Source organism: Festucalex cinctus, chromosome 5 (assembly GCF_051991245.1).
Source record: "Festucalex cinctus isolate MCC-2025b chromosome 5, RoL_Fcin_1.0, whole genome shotgun sequence".
NCBI classification, from domain to species: Eukaryota; Metazoa; Chordata; class Actinopteri; order Syngnathiformes; family Syngnathidae; genus Festucalex; species Festucalex cinctus.
Window position 1 is genome coordinate 9,901,502 of NC_135415.1, and position 20,457 is coordinate 9,921,958.

At 42.6% G+C, this 20,457-nt stretch overlaps 1 protein-coding gene across 1 annotated transcript; it reads left to right on the top strand.

Annotated features, from left to right (window-relative positions):
• The first annotated feature begins 790 nt into the window (after positions 1 to 790).
• fnbp1a (formin binding protein 1a) lies at positions 791 to 20,374 on the top strand. Its single transcript, XM_077521036.1, has 18 exons — positions 791 to 1,024; positions 3,420 to 3,535; positions 3,614 to 3,664; positions 4,834 to 4,981; positions 5,044 to 5,106; positions 7,645 to 7,740; positions 9,412 to 9,426; positions 9,519 to 9,647; positions 11,346 to 11,492; positions 11,597 to 11,773; positions 11,840 to 12,031; positions 13,970 to 13,984; positions 14,059 to 14,168; positions 14,262 to 14,394; positions 15,559 to 15,686; positions 16,795 to 16,949; positions 17,195 to 17,347; positions 20,011 to 20,374. The coding sequence occupies exons 1-18, from the start codon at positions 827 to 829 to the stop codon at positions 20,037 to 20,039; spliced, it is 2,055 nt and encodes a 684-aa protein (XP_077377162.1). The 5' UTR covers positions 791 to 826; the 3' UTR covers positions 20,040 to 20,374.
• The last annotated feature ends 83 nt before the right edge of the window (positions 20,375 to 20,457 follow it).

Here is a 20,457-nt window from a genome sequence, read left to right on the forward strand (position 1 = left end):
CGCTTGACTGCAAATCTTGAAACACGACTTGGCCTTCTAGTTTCAGTTTTCCAGCTAATAACTTTGATTTCTGATATCCAAAAATCAAGAAAAAAAAGGCAAGATGTTTTGCGAAATGCAAAACTTTTCTTCCATGCTTTATTCAACGAATTGCACATTTACCAAAAAAACAAAAACAAACGCACATACACAAGCTAATTCAATTCCATTTTTTCCCAAAGGTGGCAAATTAAAAATTGCCAGGGGGTTGCACAAAATAGTAATATATTTTCTTTTTTTTTTTTTTTTTTTAATTGTCACTTTAAAAGGTTACTATTTATTGTCCTTTGTTGTGTCCTGATGTATTGGAAGCAGATTCATATTTCGAATACTGTGTGGGGGAATGGTTGTTTGGAATGTCCGTAAACCCCGCCCCCATAACTAAAAGACAAAAAACATGCAATCGGCTTCCTTCAAATGATGCGTCCAAACTTCCCAAGGGAAAAGAAAGACGCGATGCACTTTCACTTCCAAGTTGCCAATTTGTTGCTTGCCAACAAATTGGCCAAAAGATGTGAATGAAGTCAATCCGGGAAAAACAAAACAAAACATATTTAACCATGTGGCGCCACATGAGAGCTTTTATTGATTTGGACTGCCTTCCAACTTTCAAGTCATCATAACAGTCTTCTTTTTGTCTTTTTATTGTATATATATATATATATATATATATATATATATATATATATATATATATATATATATATATATATTGTAGCTGTGGAAATGCGGGCGAATGGACCTCGCTCGCTCCCGATTGGCGTGCGCGCGCGTCTCCTCCAGCACAATGAGGCGGCCACTGCGCATGCTCGGCCGTTTGGGCCGGCGTCCCCTCGGAGACAACAAAGGCAGGCGCGTGACCGCGTGCTCCGCTGCTCCTTTGGCTGTCGCCACTGCGCACGCGCACGCCGACGGTCGGTCACGCGCGGCGGCGAGAAGAGGAAGAGGAGGCGACATGAGCGTCAACTGGGGCGCGGAGCTGTGGGTACGTACGCCGGCCGGGACGCTGGCACGCACGCACCTGCACCTGCCTACCTGCACCTGCACCTGCGACTTGGTCGTGCTCGCGGGCGGGCGTCCGGCCGCTCGTTTCCGTTGTGCAGCAGCAACACGCTCTCGTGCACGCGCGTCGGCACGTTGCAATCGTGAGGTATGGACGCGTCAAGGCGAGGCACGTGATCGATGACGTCACTCATTCGCTCGACCAGTGCCTCCTCGTCCAGATGTTAATTAGTCCGGTCAGATTCTCGTCTTCGCAGTGGAACGTGAAAGCTAACAAGTTGTCGGGTGCTGGCCCAGATCTGGTTTTAGGTGAAGGCAATTGTTTCTGGTCCTGGTCTGGTTTGGAAGACGTGTCGGGTTTTTGTGCCCTAGTCAATTGCTTGTGAGGTGCAGGTCTCCATGCGATGTCTGGGATCAGGTGCAAGAGTTCGCTCGGGTCCTGGTCCAAGTCTGAGGTCCATGTGGAGCCTGTGGTCCAGGTTTTTGTCTTCTTGATGAATGAATCAAGTTGATTAGGACCATCTCCTGTGCTGTCTGGGGTGCGAGGGGCAGCACGATACTTATTTTTTTATGTATTTTTTTTTGGGGGGGGGGGGGGGGGCGGCAATCTTTTGAGCTAATGTACTGAAAGCAAAAAGACACAAATACCACTCAACCCAGTCCTTTTTTTTGTGTTTGTTTTGTTTGTGAGTATTGCATTGTATTGTGTTGTGCTGTTCCTCCATGCTAACCTTTTAGCCTGACAATGACATTTTTGATGTGTTAGCATGAAGCGAACAGGTGCATGGCTAATGTGGTTGGTTGTTGTTTTTGTTTTTTTGTGTACAAGCTAGATAGTAGAGCAAAAATGTCACAAAGTTCCTCCCACATTGCTTCCTTGCAATTTCCTGTTGACCGGTGGTGCACTGAAAACGACGCATTTGGCCTGACGAGATTGAGGCGGAGCACGTGTGGCCCCACGCATTCCCATTGGTAAAAAAAAAATGTTGCAAAAATAACCGTTCAACAAGGCCAATTTGTCTGTTTTTCTTTTGGAGGCGGGGCCAAGGCTTTTCAAAGCCACGCCTTTTGAGCTGGACACTTTCGCGGACCCTAAGCTAAATTAAGCTAGCAGGGGCCAGTCAACCTTTTTTTCAAGAGCCAAGTTAAGACAAAAGAACAAGATTTTTTTTTTTCTTTTTTTTTTTTATAATTTTTTTTCTTTTTTTTTTCTTGCTTGCTTTTGAAAGCTGCTCAGTGTCGCCCCCAAATATGTTGACAATTGTCAGTGAGCATTTGCAATTCTCAGTTGAAGAACCTTTGCTGTTCATAGTGGCGACTCAGTCCCGCAAGTTTTCAGACTGGACTCGGGTTCCGGTTTCCTGTCCTCTGTCTCCACATGTGACGTCATGAAGAAGGAAGTGTGCACTTTCGTTTTTTTGGCCACACGTGACAGTAGCAACTCAAAATTCCATTTTGTGCATTCAGCAGCTCGAAAGATTTCTAGTTCAATAATTTGCGTTGAATTCACTTCAATCAGTTAACCATCCTTCATCATTTTAATGCCTTTTTTTTTTTTTTTTTTTTTGCAAGTAATTTTGATTCCTTTGACGAGGAGTGACTTCAACAAGACATGAAGTTTAAAAAAAACATATATTTTGTGTGATATATATATATATATATATATATATATATATATATATATATATATAACGATGAGGACAATATCGTGATATTAAAAGTGTCACAATATATTGTAGCACTTCCGCCTCCCAGTTCTGAGGACTCCGGTTCGAGTCCAGGCTTGGACCTTCCTGGGTGGAGTTTGCATGTTCTCCCCGTGCCCGCGTGGGTCTTCTCCGGGTACTCCGGTCTCCTCCCACATTCCAAAAACATGCATGGCAGGTTGATTGAGTGCTTCAAATTGTCCCTAGGTGTGCTTGTGAGTGTGGATGGTTGTTCGTCTCTGTGTGCCCTGCGATTGGCTGGCAACCAGTCCAGGGTGTCCCCCGCCTGCTGCCCAGAGCCAGCTGAGATAGGCGCCAGCACCCCCCGCGACCCTTGTGAGGATGGACAATATATTGTCGTCGTCATGTCACGATAATAAAAGCAGCAAATCTGTTGATTTGAGTCCGGTTGATTTCCATTTGTGCGGTTGTAGCCCCCTCTGGTGGCTACTTTTTGAGTGCAGTTTAATGTTCACGAGGCATGTTGTGGCCCTTCTATGTTTCAAATCTACGTCATTTGTCAGATGAATAATAAGTAATGTGTTTGTGAAGTGAGTCAATATGTGGATGTGGAAGTCTATTTTTTTATTCTAACCCGAACCCATCGACGTTAACGTGCACAGTGTCCGTTTGCTTTGACTTGACTTGATTTGACTTGACTTGCGTCTGCAGGATCAGTTTGACAATGTGGAGAAGTACACGGGCTGGGGCATCGACTTCTTGGACAGGTACACCAAGTTTGTCAAAGAGCGAGCCGACATCGAACTCAACTACGCCAAGCAGATCAGGTAAGTGAGCGAACGCTTCCTTCCCCGGGCGACGTCCGCCAGCGGCGCACTCACCTTTTGTGTCGGCACGCTTGCAAGGAGCCTGTCCAAGAAGTTCCTTCCCAAGAGGAGCCGAGAAGATGACAACAGGTACGTCGCTCGAAACTTCCGTCCTTCTCTGCACGTACGTCAGGGATGATGCAACCAACTAGTGCCTCATTTCATTCCAAAACAAAATGATGCAAACATTGGGGGAAAAAAATGATTTTTTTTTTCTTCTTTAAAAAAAAAACAAAAAACAAAACGCTAATTCCCATTTACCATGAAATAGAGGCCAAAGATATTTTCTGTAAAATTGGGCTATTCAATTTTTAAAAACAAATACAAAATAAAATCTACAAGAATACTTCTAAACATTCACGTCTTCCTCCTGGTCCAAAATCTGAAATCAAAAATGTCAAAAAGAAGAACAAAATGTGTGAATCTGCCATTTGACAGGTGGCCAACTGCAAACTGGAGTTGTAATATCACCAAACATCACTAGACGGCAGACATGTCTTAGTTGCATGCATGACTTCAACTGGCTCCAGTGCAACATTCAATTCATGACCAAATACCAAAACCTTACATTTTTGCTATATATCATAGTTAGTTTTGGGAACATAAAATGTAGTTTTAGTTTTTGAAAAAGCATTTTTGTTTTTATTTTGTTAAAGGGATACTTCACTTATTTAGCCCATTATAGCAATAAAAAGTTAATATTTTGTCTATAATTAATTTGATACTTTCATTATTTTTCACGTACAATTAGTACCTTCAAAAACACATTTTGCAACTTGTTGTCGACTGAAAATGACATCACAAGGGCTCAGGTAACCAATCACAGCTCTCCTGTTTTCTAGGTTTGGTCATGTGACATTCAAAAGCTGAGCTGTGATTGGTTACCTGAGCCCTTGTGATGTCATTTTCAGTCGACAGCGAGTTGCAAAATGTGTTTTGAAAGGTACTAATTGTACATGAAAAATTATGAAAATATCAAATTTATTATTGGTAAAATATTGACTGCCAAAAATGGCTACATAAATAAAGTATCCCTTTAATGAAATAGTTTTTTGCATTTGAGTTTTTTCATGAGTTTTAGTTTAGTAAAATAACCTTGGTGGGTGGTCCTATATGTAGCCCCCCCCCCATCAGCACAGATGAAAGTTGCCCTTCCTTCCCTGCTGTATTTGCAGCTTCCCCCTCCTTTGACACACCTGATTGAAACGTCTTGGGATGATCACGCGATTGGAGCGTTTGTTTGTTTATGTCGCCTCCAGGTACACGTGGTGCGCGGCCTTCAGCGCCACCCTGCAGCAGCTGTGCGAGCTGGCGGCGCAGCGGGAGGAAGTGGCCGAGCAGCTGGGCTCGCACGTTGCCGCCGACCTGGCCCGCTTCACGCACGAGATCAAGGCCGAGAGGAAGTCGGTACGATTGCGCGCGCACGCGCGAGCGAGACTCAAAAACTTGAACTTCGTTTCCCCCACCAGCATTTCCAAGATGGCCGCCGCGCCCAGCAGCACATAGAAAACTCCTGGAAGCAACTCGAGTCTGTGAGTCGACAGCAAGTCTCCTTCATATTTGTCCGTCCGTCCATCCATCCGTCTGTCCATCGTTTTCATTTATCATCAATAGTTTCAACTTTTGATAGAATTGTTTTCACTTCAAATTGTTTTCGAGCTGCTTCGCGGATTTGAATCACGGATCAAATAACAATAATAATAAAGGAAAAGGAAAGTGACACCTTCTTAACTCATTTGCTCCCAAAAATATAATAAATACCATCCATTTTCTTGACCGCTTATTCCTCACAAGGGTCGCGGGGGGTGCTGGCGCCTATCTCAGCTGGCTCTGGGCAGTAGGCAGGGGACACCCTGGACTGGTTGCCAGCCAATCGCAGGGCACACAGAGACGAACAACCATCCACACTCACAAGCACACCTAGGGACAATTCGGAGCGCCCAATTAACCTGCCATGCATGTCTTTGGAATGTGGGAGGAGACCGGAGTACCCGGAGAAGACCCATGCAGGCATGGGGAGAACATGCAAACTCCACCCAGGAAGGCCAGAGCCTGGACTCGAACCGGAGTCCTCAGAACTGGGAGGCGGACGTGCTAACCACTCGGCCACCGTGCCGCCCCGTATAAATACCTTCAATTTTAAATGTGTTCAGTGTCAAAAAAGAATTTTTTTTTTTTTTTTTTTTTTTAATGCTAGAGCATACAGAAGTCTTTGATGCAGCCTCTCAACTGCAAAGAACAGTTGAAGAAATGGTCGTCACTACCAAAACGGCCAGCAGGTGTCGGCAGAGTATGAGATCAACCAGGGCCATGTTGCAACAAGCTCTTTTTGCCAGCGTTTTCACCAGGAACATGAATTATCATGAAACTTGTCTATATTCTAATGCTAATTGCTGAAACATGGAAACAGAAAGAAATATCCTTTTTTTTTTCCTGATGAAAGAAAATACTTGAATCTTTCTTTTTGTAGCTTCCATATTTTGATGGCAATAGTAGACAATATTCTGCAGGCCTTACAAAATGAGTCCAAATCCAGCCGGGAGTGAAGGGGGTTGCTTCAGCCAAAATGGCTGCCAGTCAATCAGTTCATGTATTGATGGACCATCTGCACCTGCCCATCAAGTCGAGTTCCTAAAATGAGTTGTATGGATGTTTCTTTCTTTGTTTTGTTTTTGTTTGTTTTTTTTGTTTTTTTTGTTTTTTTTTATGGGTAAAAGCTTTCTAAAGTCATATGAGGCTTATCTTGTTTGTTTTCTTTGAAGAATGAAAAAGAGGCAAAAGCGCAATGCAAAGCAAGTTAGCTTGCTGCTAGCTAGCCGCTAACGCTAACGCCAGAGTGTTGTGCCCAATCGCACTATGACGGCGTCATTGATTGAACGTGTAGTTAACAGTCAGTTTCATTTATCAAATTGATTCAATAAAACTGAATGTAGCCATTGAATATGAGTGAGTGGTGTCAGGTGTGTGATGACGCTAATCAAAAATGGCGTCAGTGTGGAAAAGACAACAAGTCTGTAGTTTTGCTCAAAGTTTCTCAGTCTGACGTTCAGCTCGTCCATTTTGGAAATTTGCAAATTCTCCGCCATCTGCCACGACTTAGGGGTGTGAATAGCCTTGTGCCTGAAGATTTGATTCATATCATGATTCATAGGTCACGATTCGATTCAATACCGATTTATCCCGATATGAATTTATAAGTTGATTGTTGCGATTTATTTATTTTTGTATTCAAATTTAGAAAATACTAATCAGTAAAGTTGTACAGTGTAAGATTTGTATGCAAATGTATTTATCTGAAACTTCAGTCTTAAACAGGTTGTAATCTTTTCCCATCTTTGAACAGCATTGAAATAAAATATGAAGGCTTCATCTTCCATGAATATAACATTCTTTCATGCTTAAGGTGTGAACCCTAAGACGTTTTGGTGAATATTTTTCCATCAAAAATGGGTGTTTAAAAATCCTATTGAATCGATTTGAGAATTGCGCGATCTATTGCCAAATTGTTTTGGGGGGGTTTTAACACCCCTACGCCACGTCGTCTCCACGATAGCGTTTCAACGCCGATCAATTGGTCATCAGGAGGGTCAATAATCTATAGGGCCGCCATTGATGACGAAGCACCTAAAGATGAAAAAAATATAAAAGCCCTGGTTTCATTTCACGGGATCAGAGATAGCAATAAAAAAAAAATTGGATCAAATGTGGTGATGGAATGCAGCGTTTCAATTTGGGGGCACCAAAACTCTTGACTTTTTTTTCCTGTAGAGTCTGATTTCATTTGAAATTGGATCCGAAACCCGCATTGACCTTTCTCCAGAATTGTATTTCAAAAGGAATTTCATCGCATCGAAAGCATTTCCTTCTCAAATTGCTCGCTCATTATTTGGAGTCCAAATTGATCGTCATCACAAGCGGCTTTCACACTCACCCAAAATGTTCGTTTGTTTTTTGTTTTGTTTTGAAATCCTGTCAAGAATGATTTTATTTATTTTTTGTCCATTTGAATGTCCACGTGGCAATTTGAAGTTTGCGATGTTTGCGATGATGTCGTTTTGTTTGCCTTGCAGAGCAAACGTCGTTTTGAGCGCGACAGCAAGGAGGCGGAGCGAGCGCAGCAGATGTGCCAGCGGATGGACGTGGACAACAACGGCGACGCCGAGAAGGTGCCGTCGCACACGCGCAAGCACGTCCAAAACTGTCACCAACTCACGTTTTTATTAACAACCGGTATGAAAACAATTTTTCTCGGCTTCCGATGAGCTGCCACAAGCGATGTCGGACGTCACACCCCAGAAAATCTTCATTTTCAATTTGATGTACCCCGCAATCAAAACAAGAAAAGTACAATCCTCTTGCATTGATTGAAAAACATCAACATCATCACAATACATTAATTGAAAGAGTCACTTGACACTAAAGCAACTTTTTTTAATTTTTCCTTTCAAAACTCTGTTGGATTGGATCCGATTCATTCCCATCGTCTTGGACTGACATTTTCAAATCCACAAACCACAAACCGGGAAACGCAAATGTGTTGTGTACACCTCAAGGCTTCAAATACTGATCTAAATACATATGACTGGATAGCCGATAGGCCAAGACTTTTGAGGTGGCCAGGCGGCCATATTGCTCCTCCCAAGAAACCTTTCTCGCCATACTATCCTATACATTTACAGGATCCAAATTGGAGAACATTTGAGACACTACTTAGTAGAACCAGCATCATTTATCATCTTTTCAATTTGTTAAACATAAACAAGAACTTCAGACATTTGACAACTTGCCTTAAATACATGTAGAAATGATGTGCTTCATGATGTTTACAGGAGGAAACTTTTTTTTTTTTTTTTTTTTTTTTAATAAAAGAATTCTAACTGAGCGATAAAAGAAAAAGGGGGTCTTGAAAGCAGCAAATAGCGTCCAATAGTTAATGTTTTTAACTTGTGAAAAACTAGTTAGTACCCCGGCACAACCCCCCCACCCCGCCTCCGGCCTCATATTAAAACTGCCTCCGAGCTGTACATGTCTCATGTGTACGTATAGTTGATACAGTAGTCTGCTGGCGAGATAGGAGGAGCAAGATGGCCGCCCTGTGACTTCAACGGCTTGCATGGGTTTGAATGGGCTAGCCAGTCATATATACAGGTCAGTGGCTTTGAGAAGTCAATATGCAGCAATTACATTTACATTTGTGTAATTTGTAATTGGTGAGTTAAAAGTACGTGACGAGCTTTCACTTGTGAAGAATATCTCTTGACGTTATTCATTGCAAGAGCTTTATTGCTGAGTCGATGTGAAAGTAATACACACGTGATTGATGGATGGCAGTGGAATCGTTGGTTTCAAATTCACCATCAGTGAGGATGAAGTTTGGAAATACCAAACATGAAAGACACGATTGGATTTTCAAATCTGGATTTGAATTTTCAAGGTTGGAAGAAATCCACAATTTTGCCCTTTCTTTGTCATTGGTCGCACATGCTTGCTGATCAATCGTTGTTTGTCATTGCTTGCGTTCAGTCATTTTCAGCAGCAAGAATTCCATATTTTGTCACCGTTTTCAACGATAGCTTTTTGCTGCCAACTGCAGATGACGAGCGACGATCGTGGTTTCCGTTTGCCAAGGCGGCATGGTGAGCCGTGATTGGTCGTTACCTGAGCTCTGAGCACCTTCGACGGCGAGTGCCAAAATGTCGTTTGAACGTCAACCAAAGTTTGCTTGTTTGTTTTCTTCTGCTGAAGATGTCTCAACTTGAAGCTTGTTGACAAAATGTGTCGCATTCAAGTCCCGTGCGTCATTTTGTGTTCTGTGTGTGTTTGTTTGATCGCATCAGCGCTGCTCCTTGAAGGTAAGATTTCCCGTCCGGCAAATCCCCATCGGGCTTTTGGTGCCGCTGTATGTACACAAGTGCACCGTTGCCTTTTTTTTTTTTTTTTCCAGGCCCGTCAGGCGGCGCAACAAAAACAGCAAACGGCCCAAGAGTCCAAGAAGGAATACTTGAGCACCCTCAAGCAGTTCAACCAGGACCAGCAACAGCACTACCACACCATGGTGCCCGTTATCTACCAGGTGACAACAACAAACAAAACACAAGCGCTGGGGTCCGCCTCCGCCACTTTCACATTTCAGCCAGTGATCATTTCATCGCCAAAATTTTCAGAATATTTTTCGTCATGCAAATTTTTTTCCAGACGAAAATAAAACAAAAACTAAAATAGAAGCCTTTTGGACGATAACAAAAACTGAAATTGACTGACAATTTGGTGACTGACTAAAATGAAAATGAAAATGAAATTAACAGTGATGAAATTGATACAATAATCAGAAGGAACGGAAAAAAAACAGCTCAGTGCAGCTGTAAAATTAATCTCAAGCAATTATTAACTTTTTGTTTTGTTTTGTTCTTTAGGTCAAAACAAATTTTACGTACGACGGCGTATTAGGGCCACATACAAATATTTTTTATTTATTTTTTTGGGGGGGGGCAATATGATGAGAAAAAAGTGGCAAATTTGCCACTTTTTAATATGACGAGAAAAAAGTGGCAAATTTGCCACTTTTTAATATGATGAGAAAAAAAGTGGCAAATTTGCCACTTTATAAACTGGCAACTATGATATTGTTAATCTCTGCTAAAGCAATTAATATCTCCTTGTTTGAAAACCCGACCGAAAAGTACATTTTAAGGACTGCTTCCTCCGTAGATATTTTGCAAACTGTGACATGTGTAGCGTGACATATGCGTTTCCTTTCTGCCGACACAAACAGCCGTGCGGTGAGAAAAAAAAAGTAGCAAATTTGCCACTTTTTTTCTTGTCATATTCTCGTCATATTAAAAGGGGCAAATTTGCCACTTTTTTTTCTCGTCATATTGACCCCGCCCTCTAAAAATAAATAAATGAATATTTCTACGTGGCCCGAATACGCCGTCGTAGTTACGCCCCTCCAGTCAGCAATGACTAGTCCAAGTGGTTCTTGTTACAGCAGACATTTGTTGCGGTTCAGCATGCCGTGAGAACTGTACAAAATACAGAAAACACCATATTAATAATGAACGAAATAACAAAAAATAATTCTCACAGAGAACAACATCAAGATATAAACAATCAAAAATAATAACTTCCATTTGCCATATAGGCCTGTAAACATGCCCTAAATCAGCCTGCTAACATGCTAGCGATGATAGCATGCAAATGGACTAGCGCTAGTGTGCTAACAGTAGGACACTACTTCCAAAAGGCATCGTCATACTAACAGAAAGAGTGCAAATGCTTGCAAATATGTTACCTTGTTGTCCGCATGTACAAAGAGAGGAGTAAAATAGAAAATCTTCCAACAGCTCAAAACAGTTCAAAGTGTTCAGGATGCCTTTCCATCGTCTTACCAGAATTGCGTCGATCATTAGCGTCCCCATACAACACGCACATAACCAAAATTGGTTAACACTCAAAACAACAAAACTCAATTAAATGTATTCAATTTTAAAGCTGGCTCTGATGGCAGGTACAATAACAAAAACTAAAATGGCCTGACAATTTGGTCTTTGGCTCAAAGGAAAATGAAAACAACACAAGTGAGGAAAATTGACACAATCCAATCAGAAGGAATCAAATGCGGTTGGAGAAAAGAACTGTCAATTTAGTCGCCTAAAATTGGATTCAAACTCAAATTCAACCAGATGGCTAAATGATGACTAAAACTTGAAAGAATTTTCGTCCAAAGGCTCTAAGTAAAAAGAAAATTTAAAAAAATGACCACGTGTTTCAGCGCATCCAGGAAATGGAGGAGCGTCGCATCGAGCGCGTGGCGTCGGCCATGCGCTCGTCGGCCGAGGCGGAGAAGAATTCGCTTCCGGTGGTCAGTCGATGTTTGGACGCCATGATGGCCGCCGCTGAAAGCATCCAGGCCCGCACGGTGAGCGCGAGCGAGCGAGCGACCGATTATTATTATTATTATTATTATTTTATTATTTTTATTTTTTTGTGCCGAGCGACAGTTCCGATTGTTGTGCCTTTCAGGACACGCGCTCGGTGGTGCGCGCGTACAAGTCGGGCTTCGATCCACCGGGCGACGTTGACCCGGAGGACTTGGCCGCCTCCATGAGGCGCAGCGTCTCCGAGTCCAGCTACTTGGACGAGCGCGCCGACGGCCGCCGGCACGGCCGCAAGCTCTGGCCTTTCCTGCGCAAGAATAAAGTAGGCCTTTGAACGCGTCGGCCCGCCGGCCGCTTGCGCTCCCCGTCACCTCTGACCTTTGCGCAGCTGCTGAATCTGCTGTCGTCGCCTCGCCAGCCGCCGCCGCCGCCGCCCGCCTCGCCGTCGCCCGGGGACGGCGCCGGCAGTCCGCGCTCCCCTCCCCCGGCCGGCAGGGAGCCCATCGCGCGGCGCCTCAACGACCTGGTGACCTCCGGATCCCGCAGCAGGAAGCAGTGCCTGCGCAGCCTCAAGAGAGGAGTACCCGCACATTCCTTCACACCTTCCGCTTTGCGCATCATCTCACGCTTTTAATAGCATCGTTGAATCGGGTCCAACCCAAATGTTGCACTTATTGAACCCAAAAAGCTGGGTTCAATTCAAGTTATAACCGGCAAAGCAATCCATTTTTTGCGCAGGTTATTCATTTGACCCAACTTTTTCACTTAATTGCATTGGAGCAAAAATGAACCGACCCAATTTATTGGCTTAATTGAAAAACAAAAATGAATCGGGTCAGAAAAGAAACCATTCTCAAATTTTGCGACTATTTCTCCTAAAAAGTTGGGTCCAATTAAAGTTATAACCGGCAAAGCAATTTTTTGAACAGGTTATTCATTTGACCCAACTTTTTGGCTTAATTGCATTGGGGCAAAAATGAACCGACCCAATTTATTGGGTTAATTGCAAAACGAAAATTAATTGCGTCCCAAATTTTGCAACTATTTCACCCAAAAAGTTGGGTCCAATTAAAGTTATAACCAGCAATCCAATTTTTTTTTTTGCGTGGGTGATCCATTTGATCCAGCTTTTTGGTTTAATTGAATAACCCAGTTGAATTTGGGTGAAAAAAGACCCGTCCCAAATTTTGCAATTATTGAACCCAAACCGTCAGGTCCAATGAAATGAAGAACCCACAAAGCAACTCGATGTTTTGGGTTTGTTCTGTGGATTATTCATTTGATCCAACTTTTTAGCTGAATTGCATTGGGGCAAAAATGAACTGACCCAATTTGAGTTAATTGAAGAGCGAAAAATTAATCGGGTTACGAAAGGAACCATCCCAAATTTAAAAAAAAGTCGGGTCCAATTCATTTCAATAACCAACTAACAAATCCCTAACCCTAACCCTGATTGATTGATTGATTGATTGATTGATTGATTGATTGATTGAAAACGTTGTGTTCAATTAAAGTTATAACCAGCAATCATTTTTTTGCATGGGTTCTTCATTTGAGCCAACTTTTTGGCTTAATTGAATAACCCAGTTGAATTAAGGAACCGTCCCAAATATTGCAGCTACTTCACCCAAACCGTCAAGGCCAATTAATAAAATAACCCACAAAGAAACCCCCCCAAAATTGGGTTGTTTTTTTGACCCAATTATTTTTTTTTGATTAATTGACACAAATGAAATGAGTCGAAAAAGGGACCGACACAAATTTGCAGCTGTTTCACCCAAAACGTTGGGTTCAATTAAAGTTAGAACCAGCAAAGCAATCAATTTTTTTGTGTGGGTTTGAGCCAACTTTTTAGCATAATTGCATTGGGGCAAAAATGAGCCGACCCAATTTATTGGGTTTATTGAAGAACAAAACTGAATCGTGTCAGAAAAGGAGCCGTCACAAATTTTGCAGCTATTTTCCCCAAAAAGTCGGATCCAATTAATTAAATAATCCACAAAGAAACCCCCAAAATTGGGTTGCTTTTTAACACACATTTTTTTTGATTAATTGAATAACACAAATGAAATGAGTTGAAAAAGGGACCTTCCCAAATATTGCACTTATTTAATTAACCCAAAAAGTCCAACTAAATTTAGAACCAATAAAGCAATCATGTTTTTGCGTGGATTATTGATTTGAGCCAACTTTTTAGCTTAATTGCATTGGGGCAAAACTGAACCGTCCCAATTTATTGGGTTAAACTGAAGAACGAAAATGAATCGGGTAAAGTAGGAAATAAACGCACCAATTCCTGGTAAATAAACAGTAAATGGGGAAAATGTTTTTGTAATACGCATTAATGCAAAATTACAATAAATGCAATTAGTTGATTGAATAATCGAACGATGAATGGATTCTTCAAATATTGAGTAGTGGCAGCACTCGATCGGTGCAAACAAATATGAAGCGTTTGCTTTTGCATCGGTAACTTCCAAATATCTTTTTGTCTTCACCGCCTCCCTTTGACGGACAGCTGTCACTCAAACTGGTGAGTAGGAGTCAGATGGGCGTGGCCAGCCGGCTGCCGAACTGTGATGTCATGGACGTGCGGCGTGCTTTCAGGGCTCCGCCCCCGCCGACTGCAGCCATCTCCCCGTCGAGCAACGGCGCAAAAAACTGGAGAACCGAATTGAGCACATCGAAGAAGAGATCCTGCGTGAGCGGGAGCAAAGGTGACCCTCGTTAGCTTAGCGTTAGCTTAGCGTTAGCTTAGCGTTAGCCCAGAGCAACTTGCTAGCTTAGCATTTGGCCCGCTGTCCTTGCAGGGAGGCGTTGGTGAAGATGAAGGCGGTGTACCGCCAGAACCCGAGCCTGGGAGACGGCGCCGCCCTGGAGCCGCGATTGGACGAAGTCAGGCGGAGCCTGCGCAGGCTGGAGGAGGAGCTTCGGAGCAACCAGGTGGATGCGTTTTGTATGCGCCGTGCCACTGACCTGTAAGAATGACCGGATAGGCGATAGCCTGTACGCGCCCATGCAGGCCGTTGAAGTCACAAGGCGGCCATCTTGTTACTCCCAACTCGCAAGCAGACTACTGTATGAATTATAGACTATACGTACACGTGAGACATATACAGCTCGGAGGCAGTTTTAGTATGAGGCCGGAGGCGGGGTGGGGGGGGCTATGCAGGGGTAGTCACTATTTTTTAACAAGTTAAAAAAATAATAAGTGGATGGTATGTTCTGCTTTGCTCTTTTTCTTTTCTCGCTCAGTTCCTGCGAGCCCAATATTAGATTTGGCAGAGGAATCTTTTGCTGAATTACAGTTAGAATTCTTTCATAAAAATTATACTAGTTTCCTCCTGTACTAAACATCATTAAGCATAAAATTTATTAGGGCAGGCCTGACCGATTAATTGGCCGCTGATTATAATCGGCCGATTATTGGCCTTCAAACATCGGCTAAAACAATCGTCCAATTCGTAGTTTTAATTCATTTTCAGGAGGGTTCTGTTAGTTTTAGTTTAATATATGCTTAATTTTAGTTTAGTTTATTAGTTTCAGTCTTGTAAATGTTTATTACTTCTATGCAATATTTAAAAAACAAATTTAAATAAATAAATGTAGTTAGATTTAATTAGTTTTTAGGATGGTTTCAGGTTAGTTTTTATTAGTTTCAGTTCTTTAATAAATGCTTAGTTTTACTTGGTGTCAGTATTTTTATGTATTTATTTTTTTAAATGTGTATGACTTGTGCGCAATATTTAAAAAAAAAAAAAGCAGCATGGGAGCGAGATCATCTTTTGGTGCTTTTTGATTGGCTGCTACTCGATGATGTCGCTTCATGTAGCGGGTAATATCAAAATACACCAAATGCATTCAATTTATTACCAAAGACTAAAACATCATTATATTTAGTTTTAAGTTAGTTTTGTAAACATCAAATGCAGTTTCAGCTAGTTTTTGTTTTTTTGAAAAGTATTTTCCTTTTTATTTGATTTTGTTAATGAAATGTATTTTTGAGTTTTGCTTTTAGTTTACGAAAATAACCTTGCTCAGGTGATGATGTCAGTGCTTTTTCTTTTTTTTCTTTTCTGCTTGCTGACGCACGTGTGTGTGTTTCAGGCGTGGCTATCGGAGGCGGAGCAAGGCGCCAACGCGTGTCCTCCGCCTTCACACTTTGCGAGCGAGATGTCGTCCACGCCGGGAACTTTGAAACAGGTCAACGTCACAAGTCCCGACAGCAGAGAAAGGTCAACCACAGTCTTTCTTTCTTTCTTTCTTTCTTTCTTTCTTTCTTGTGTGTGTTTGTGGTGGCTTTTGTGTTGTCACCTGTCACCTACGTGCATTTTCCCATCCTCATGCACGCACGAATTGATCGGAGTGGCCAGATTGTTAACTTTAACTCGGGCTTAATCTCTACTGGGGCAGCACGGTGGGTGAGTGGTTAGCACGTCCGCCTCCCGGTACTGAGGACTCGAACCGGGTTCGGGTTCCGGCCTTCCTGGGTGGAGTTTGTATGTTCTCCCCGTGCACGCGTGGGTCTTCTCCGGGTACTCCGGTCTCCTCCCACATTCCAAAGACATGCATGGCAGGTTAATTGGGTGCTCCAAATTGTCCCTAGGTGTGCGTGTGTGTGTGGATGGTTGTTCGTCTCTGTGATTGGCTGGCAACCAGTCCAGGGTGTCCCCCACATGCTGCCCAGAGCCAGCTGGGATAGACTCCAGCACCACCCATGACCCTTGTGAGAATCCGGTGTGAAGATGGATGGATGGATAATCACTGCTGAGGAATGTGTTGTAAATGTGTGTTCTGTTTGTTAGCAGCTAACAAGCTAAGCTAGCTCGAAGACTTCCATATACAGCAAGATGAGTAAATCCGGACACAAACCATTTCATGAATGACAATTGACACCATAAAAGTATTGATGGACGTACTGTTTCAAGCAAAAACAACAAACCACTTGCCCTCCAACAAACTCCCACCTGTAACCAAAATTGAGCTCTCTCCAGTCATTTGTGATGGGAGGCTTGCCCTCCAGGAGGCGGAGCCAGAGCTAAGCAGCAATGTCAGCTGGAAGGGTCCATTGGAATGTTGAAACTGTTGAATTTGTGTCCTGTTGAAAAAGATTGCCATGGTCATCCTCTCTCCACTGCTTCCTCTTCTTTTTCTTCAACTTGTTTGTCTTCCTCCACCTTCTCTTCTTTGCCTTTGTTTTCCCTCCTTCCTTTCGTTCCTCGCCTTCATCCTCATCTTTCTCGCTGCCTTTCTTGTCTCACACCTCGTCGCCGTTCCGTTCTGTTTCATCCTCCTCCCGGCCGGCTGCGGCACTTTTTGTTTGGTGGCCGTCGCCACCGGCAGTCCGGACGGCAGCTACACGGAAGACGGCGGCGGAGCCGAGGTCCACTTCCGCAAGTCCCGAAGCTCCGACTTCGATGACGACTTTGACGACAATGACGACAACGACGAGCCGCTGGCCAGCATCGGAACCTGCAAGTCGCTCTACCCCTTCCGAGGTATAGCCCGTCGTCACCGGCATGACGATGGTGATGATGCCGTAGTGGCATGAAATATACGCCAATGCTTTTGTGAAAATTGTCCAGAGCACAAGAAACTAACTGGATGAGGGACGGAGATTCAAAACAGCACAAAAAACGGCAACGTGAAAGTCAAAAAGACTAAATGGCTGCAGCAGTTTCTGTTGATTTGTGGAGTGATCAGCGAGCTGATTGATTGATTGATTTTTTTTTGCGTCCTGCAGGTCAGAACGAGGGCACGCTGTCCATGTGTGAGGGCGAACTTCTCAGCGTGGTGGAGGAGGACAAAGGCGATGGGTGGACGCGCGTGCGCAGGAACGCCCGCCAGGAAGGATACGTGCCCACCTCCTACATACAGATCTTCATCCAGGCCAAAGGTCAACACATACACGCACGCGCACACAATCCACTGTCAAAATGGCCCGCTCCAAAAGAAACAAACCACTTTGGGTCCAAAATGGCTCCGCACAAACTTCAAACCCCAAAAATTTGCGTCATTTGGGATGAGACGGCCAAAAAAAATGGGTTGGTTTGGAAAAAAGAAAAAAACACAAAATTCGAGGAAGTGATGTCATGTATAAGGTTAATGTGCAAAAAACACAAGTCATGACGTTTAACTATGATCCCAGTCAACATATAAGACAGATTTGTAATGTAAATTGGAATATGACATCTATGAAGTATTTGGGTATAATTTTGCCAAAAGAGCTTGGAAAATTAAAGTCTGCAAATTGTAATACAATTATTTTAAAGATAAAAAATGATTTGGCTAAATGGAATTTAATACCGTAACTCATTTGCTCCCAATAACGTCTAAATAAGTTTTTTTTTTATGTTTTAAGTGTCCCAAAGACGTATTTATACGATTTTTGTTTGTTTTGTTTTTATGCTAGAGCATACAGAAGGCTTTGATGCAGCCTCTCAACTGCAAAGAACGGTTGCAGAAATGGTAGTTATTACACAAACGGCCAGCAGGTGGCAGCAGAGCAAAGAAGATCAACCAGGGGCATCTAGAAAAAAAGCTCAATTACTTAGAATTTTAAATAGATTTGTGAAAACTGATGAAACTTAGCTCTCTTCTAATGCTAATTGCTGCAAAACAGAAACAGATAGAAACATATTTTTTTTCCTGATGAAAGAAGAGACTTTAATCTTTCTTTTGATAGGTTCCATGCTTTTATAGCCATTGAACAAAATATTCTGTGGGCCTTGCAAAATCAGTCAAAATTCAGTGACTGGGAGCGAACGGGATTGCTTCTGTGAAAATGGCTGGGAGTGAATGAGTTAAGTTTGTCCTCGAGGGTGGAGGTCATTAAAATCAATGTGCTGCCCCGAATGCTATACTTCAGGGGTGGCAAACTGCGGTCCTCGAGGGCCGGAGTCCTGCAGGTTTTATAGATTTCCCTACTCGAAGTGCAGCTGATTCCAATTAACAGGCTCGTTATCAGGATTCTGCAGAGCTTGCTGATGAGCTGATCATGAATCAGCTGTGTTGAAGAATAGAAATATCCAAAACCAGCAGGAATGCGGCCCTCGAGGACCGGATCTCGCCACCCCTGCTATACTTGTTCCAAAATCTTCCCATATTACCTGAAAAGGAATTTAGAGACTGAGATAAAATTATATCCCGATTCCTATGGCAGGGGGCTAAATCTAGAATAAAGTACAGAACATTGCAGTTATCAAAAGGGTGTGGTGGTCTTGCATTACCCTGCTTGAAAAGTTACTTTCAGGCAGGACAATTGAGAGTCTTGTTGAATTTGTGTAATCCAGACTACTTAGCAAGATGGAAAGAAATAGAAGAAAATCACTTATAGAGGCCTCCAATCCAGGCTTTTATATTTGATGAAAATTTATGTAAAACCTGGAAACAAAATATAAATCCATGGCTGGAGGTAGCTGTTAAAACCTGGTCAAATATCATTAAGAAATACAACTTAGTAAAATATTGTCGATTCTTGAGATGGATTTCCTATGATGAAGACTTTGCACCCAATAGAATGGATAATGGGTTTGAGAGGTGGGAAAGGGGCCCGAAGATGCACTGGCAGGCTATGATGAATCATGAAGTTTTGAGTTTCCAAAAGTTGAAAGATTCACATCATCTGCAAAACCAAGATTTTTACAGATACCTGCAGTTACGGCGTTATTTGGGACAAGAAATTAGAAATGTTAATTTAGAGTCTTCGTGGCCTAGTGTAATCAAACTTGTAATGAATGCATATGGATCACATGTACAGAAAGTGATTTCAAAATTATATGGGATTCTATAAGATTTAAAACGGAACAACACGGAATATGTTAAAGAAAGATGGGAAAGGGAAGCTAACATTGAGCTCTCTGTGCGGGATTGGAAAGACGTAAACAAATACCAGTGGAAAATCACATACTCACATTTTTGGAGGGAGTACAACTGGAAAAATACTGTAAGATACTTTGCAACTCCAGCACAGAGAAAAAATGGAGTAACTGAATGTTGGAGAGTTTGTGGGGAAGCGAGGGCGGATCACTTCCACATCTGGGGATGCCCTCGGATGAATCAGTATTGGATAGAAATACATAAGGTTATTGAAAATAAAGGTTCCACTGGTTTTTGAAATTATGTATTTAGGAAAAATAGAAAACTTGAAGTTGAAAAGGAGGGATGATTACATGTTAAGAATTATGCTACTGGCATGCAAAAAGGCGATAACCAGGAGATGGCGAAGTGATCTCGTGCCTCAAGTGGGGGATTGGACTGATGTAATGTTAGCGATCTATAATATGGAAAAACTAACTGCGTCTCTTGGAATGGAAGTTGGGGAAATTCAAAACGATTTGGAATGGCTGGTTGATATATGTTAGGCAACATAGATCTGATTTTATTTAGGGATTTTGTAAAGTAAACACAAAACACCACACCCGGGTTCAAAGTGCTTTGGCTCAACTTTTTGGCTTCAATAAGTGAGTCAAACCCTTTTTGACGCAAATGAGGTTCTTTCGGACCCGAATAAGCATCAACACAGATTTTGTTTACAAATGTGTGTGCGTGCGTTCGCAGGCTTCACGCAGACGAGTCGTCTGGTGTGAAGACGATGATAACGAGGAGGCGTGCAAAGAGGAAGTGAGGCTGCAAAAGACAGCCAGATGGCGCCGCCACCCTCCTCAGCTGACACCTCCGGGCCCTGTTGCCTTGGTAACCATTGCCATGCTCACGGGTTGCCATGGTAACCGCGCAATGGCACATGCGTGCCTCCTGTTTGGCGGTTTGTGAAGTTTGAAGGATGTCGGATCACCATTTTGGAAATAAAAAAATAATAAAAAAAAGGCTCCATTTTGAAAACGCCTGAGTCATGTGACTTTAGACCAATCTACTCCCCTGCAAGCCCCGCCCCCTCCCAACTGCTTGTTGTCTTCGTGTTGGATGTGAACGTCTTTTTTTTTTTTTTTTTTTTTTTTTTTTAACTCTCTTCCTGTATGGAACATGTTTCAAAGTAAAACAACTGGA

Bases quoted from the DNA above. Each gene is read 5' to 3' on its own strand.
- fnbp1a (XM_077521036.1), top strand. From the start codon at position 827: ATGAGGCGGCCACTGCGCATGCTCGGCCGTTTGGGCCGGCGTCCCCTC. The intron at 4,982-5,043 runs GTACGATTGCGC...TTCCCCCACCAG, and splicing joins TCAAGGCCGAGAGGAAGTCG to CATTTCCAAGATGGCCGCCG. The intron at 9,648-11,345 runs GTGACAACAACA...CACGTGTTTCAG, and splicing joins TGGTGCCCGTTATCTACCAG to CGCATCCAGGAAATGGAGGA.